Source organism: Quercus suber, unplaced genomic scaffold (assembly GCF_002906115.3).
Source record: "Quercus suber isolate HL8 unplaced genomic scaffold, Cork oak 2.0 scaffold_7, whole genome shotgun sequence".
Classification (NCBI taxonomy): domain Eukaryota; kingdom Viridiplantae; phylum Streptophyta; class Magnoliopsida; order Fagales; family Fagaceae; genus Quercus; species Quercus suber.
Genome location: NW_027069473.1, coordinates 493,757 through 497,278, shown reverse-complemented (window position 1 = coordinate 497,278; position 3,522 = coordinate 493,757). Strand labels below are relative to the sequence as shown.

At 37.3% G+C, this 3,522-nt stretch overlaps 1 protein-coding gene across 1 annotated transcript; it reads right to left on the bottom strand.

The window, feature by feature from the left end:
* Positions 1-74: 74 nt before the first annotated feature.
* LOC112006349 (receptor-like protein kinase 7) lies at positions 75-2,855 on the bottom strand. The gene has a single exon (XM_065775146.1). It carries the CDS (start codon positions 2,803-2,805, stop codon positions 805-807), a length of 2,001 nt encoding a protein of 666 aa, XP_065631218.1. The 5' UTR covers positions 2,806-2,855; the 3' UTR covers positions 75-804.
* Positions 2,856-3,522: the final 667 nt, after the last annotated feature.

Genomic DNA, 3,522 nt, shown 5'->3' with positions numbered 1-3,522 from the left:
AAAATTCAAAAAAAAAAAAAAAAAAAAAAAAAAAAAAAAAAAAACACTCACACATACACACATACACACATACATACAGAAATACTCTCAAATATAAAATACATAAAATAGAAGTACAAGTGAGCACAAGGCTAGCCCCGGAATTAAGCCAAACATGCCATTCAATCTCAAAATAAACAAACAAATACACAAAATACCATCAAAGGAGAGGCTAGTCAAACAGAGCACCCCTTTAATGCGTTAATTTCTTCTTTGTCCAGGTCTTTGATTATTAGGCCTTCTCTTCTTGTCATTTTGTTTTCCTTCAATGAACCTTACTAGCCATTTAGGTTTTCTTATTTTAAACACAACATATCCCATAGCTAATCCAAACAACAAGCCACATCCATAGCCGATTAACACAGCCTTCCAACCAAATCCGCTTGCAAACAATGAATCATTGTCTTCTTGGAATGTTGATGGTGGTGCTGGTTGTGTCAGCTCATTAGTGCCACATTTACTTGACAATGGAAATCCACGCAATCCTAGGTTTCTATCATAGGAGTTGTTTTCAAATGTAGCAAATTGTTTGCCTTGAGGTATGGGTCCAATAAGCTGGTTTTGTGAAAGATTTAACATGGCCAAAAATGTTAGATTTGTTAGTTGCAAAGGAATTTCTCCAGTGAGGCTATTTGAAGAAAGGTCTAAAGATTCAAGTGCTGACAATTTTGCCAATGATGATGGGATATGGCCAATTAAGCTATTATGGGAAAGGTTGAGCAGTCGAAGGATTGTAAGCCTTCCAAGTACTTCTGGAATCACTCCTTAGAATTTGTTACTTGATAAATCAATTGTTGTGAAGATGGTTAGGATTCTTTGTAGTTTAATATCCAACCCTTTCACTGTCACCACCACCGAATCTTGATATTGACAACTTTGATGATTACAACTATAACCTGTCGTATAAATTTCACCCATATAATGCGGTTCAAGTCTGCCTTCATCATTAATCATCATGGCATTGAAATTTTCAAAATAATTTCTTGGTAAAAGACCTGTAAACTCATTGTGAGACAAGTCAAGAATTCTTAGCTTAAAGAAAAACACACCACTAGTGTTATGATTTCCTATAGGTCCATGGAATTTGTTGGATTTCAAGACAAGAACCTGCAGATTGGTAAGAGCTTCAGACCAATAAGGAAATAAATCATTAATCTTGTTGTTTCCGAGGTCAAGAACTTCCAGATTTGTACAGTTGATAAAAGATTTTGGTAATAGCCCTTTTAAATTATTGTCATTGAAGACAACAGTTCTCAACTGATTACCCTTTGCAAATGTATCAGGTATGGTACCCTGGAAATTATTCATTCGCAAATTCATCACCCTAAGATGGTAACTAAAGTTACCTAAACATTGTGGAATCTTGCCTTTCAAACTATTATTAGAGATATCCAAAATTTCAAGAAAACTTACGTTGCAAATCGCTGCGGGTAATTCACCAGATAAGTGATTGTTTCCTGCAAATATGTATGTAAGAGACTTGGCGTTTTTTATATCAGATGTAATTGGGCCTTCAATATCATTCAAGGAGATATCGATTAGGTCCATGTTCGGTAATCCCCAGATTCCAATAGGAACTTTCCCCGAGAGTGAGTTATTGTTGGCCCTAAAACGATTTAAAGTGGAACAATTGGCATAACTTGCTGGAATTTCACCGGTGAGATAGTTCTCAGACACGATAAGCGACTTCATAGTACCTTGCTTGCACATATCTGGTGGAATTGGACCGGTAAAGAAATTCTCAGAGGCTTCGATGAAATTAGTTTTAGCCCAGAAGAGAAGGGTATGAGGCAGTGGACCAGTGAAGCTGTTTCTATACAGAGAAAGGTCCACAAGCTTCGTGAAGTTGCTGAACTCGGCCGGTACCTGGCCAGATAGCTCGTTTTGATATAGTTGTAGAGAAACCAGGTTATTCAAGAACCTCAACTCAGATAGATCGCCTTCAAGATAGTTATTCGAAAAATCAAAAATTTCAAGCTTTGTGAGGTTTCTTAGACCAATAGGAAGTTTTCCTGTGAATGAATTGTTGTAGAGCTCAAGCTGCCATAGGTTGACTAGGTTCCCAATCTCAACTGGGGTTTTCCCTGTCATGTTATTGTCGGCAAGCTCCAAGTTGATTAGCTCTTTAAGATTTCCAATCTCTGCTGGAATTGTGCCTTGGATGCCGCAGTTTGATAGGTAAAGCCAAGTCAAGTTAGTAAGCAGAAACACCTCGTTTGGAAATGGAGAAGGATTAAAAGGATTGTCTCCGAGGCTCAGCCAACCAAGATTGGTCATGTTTTGGAGTGATTTCCACGGGAAAGTCCCGGAAAATCCGCTTAAATTCAAATGTAGATACCGTAATTGGCTTAGAGAGGATATTTCTGGAACCGACCATCCTGTGAACAAATTGTTGCCCAAATCCAAGTATTGCAGTTTGACACAATTTTTCAAGTCGTCCATAATTGGACCGTGCAAGTAGTTGAACCCGAATGAGAGCTTTTCTAGTGATTGGAGCAGGCATATGGAATCAAGAGGAAGAATCCCAGTTAAATTTTGGTATGAAAGTTCGATTTCTGTAACAAAACCGCCTGAGTTGCAGTTGATTCCAGTGAAATTGCACATGGAATTGCTGGATTCCCAAGAAATGAAGGCAATGGCATTTGATGTTTGAAGAAGGGTGGATTTTAGTTTCATGAGAATTTGAAGGTCGGCAGATTGGATCCCTGAGAGAAGGGAGAAGAAGCAAAAAAGAAGATAGAAAGGGTAGAGAAGTGGCCGCGACATAGATGCTACTTTTCTCAGGCGCGTTGGTTTTTTGGTGCTGGTTAGGCTACCCAATGCTTTCACCTTAATCATAGGTTTGAAGTTGTGGACAATGGTCACCATGTCATGAAGATGAGTAGCCCGTGGCCCTGTAGAAATAAGAGGATAGCCGCCACGGAAAGAAAGTAGAGCTACAAAACGAATAAGTGGACCAAATTGGTAAAAAAGGGCCTTCTGATTACGAAAACATGACTCTGTAGAATGATTTTGTACAAGTTTGTTGATTACTTTTCTTTGGAGACTAAAGAAGATAATGGTCCCAAGTTCCAACATTACTGAAAATTGACCATGTGATTAGGAACACTTGACTCTAAAAGATTCATGCATAAGGACTTTTTTGTTTTTGATAATTCAGTCGTTACAAGATGGGAAATGTGTCACAATCCTCATAATTCATAAAGAATACCAAACAATGTCATTAAACTACAAGACTCTTAATCATATTTCCATTCCCATTCCCATTAGTATTTTATTTTCATTATTTTTTCCTAATTGACAATTCAATCCAGTTAATTAAGCTATTAATATATATCAAAGATCAAGCAATTGAAAAACTATATTTCTCATTAATGAATCAAGATTACAGAGGCTATATATATATATAACAATTTGTACAGGTGTGAACACAAATAAAACTAACTAACAAACTTCCACACGTGTAGCTACAGGACTAACTAA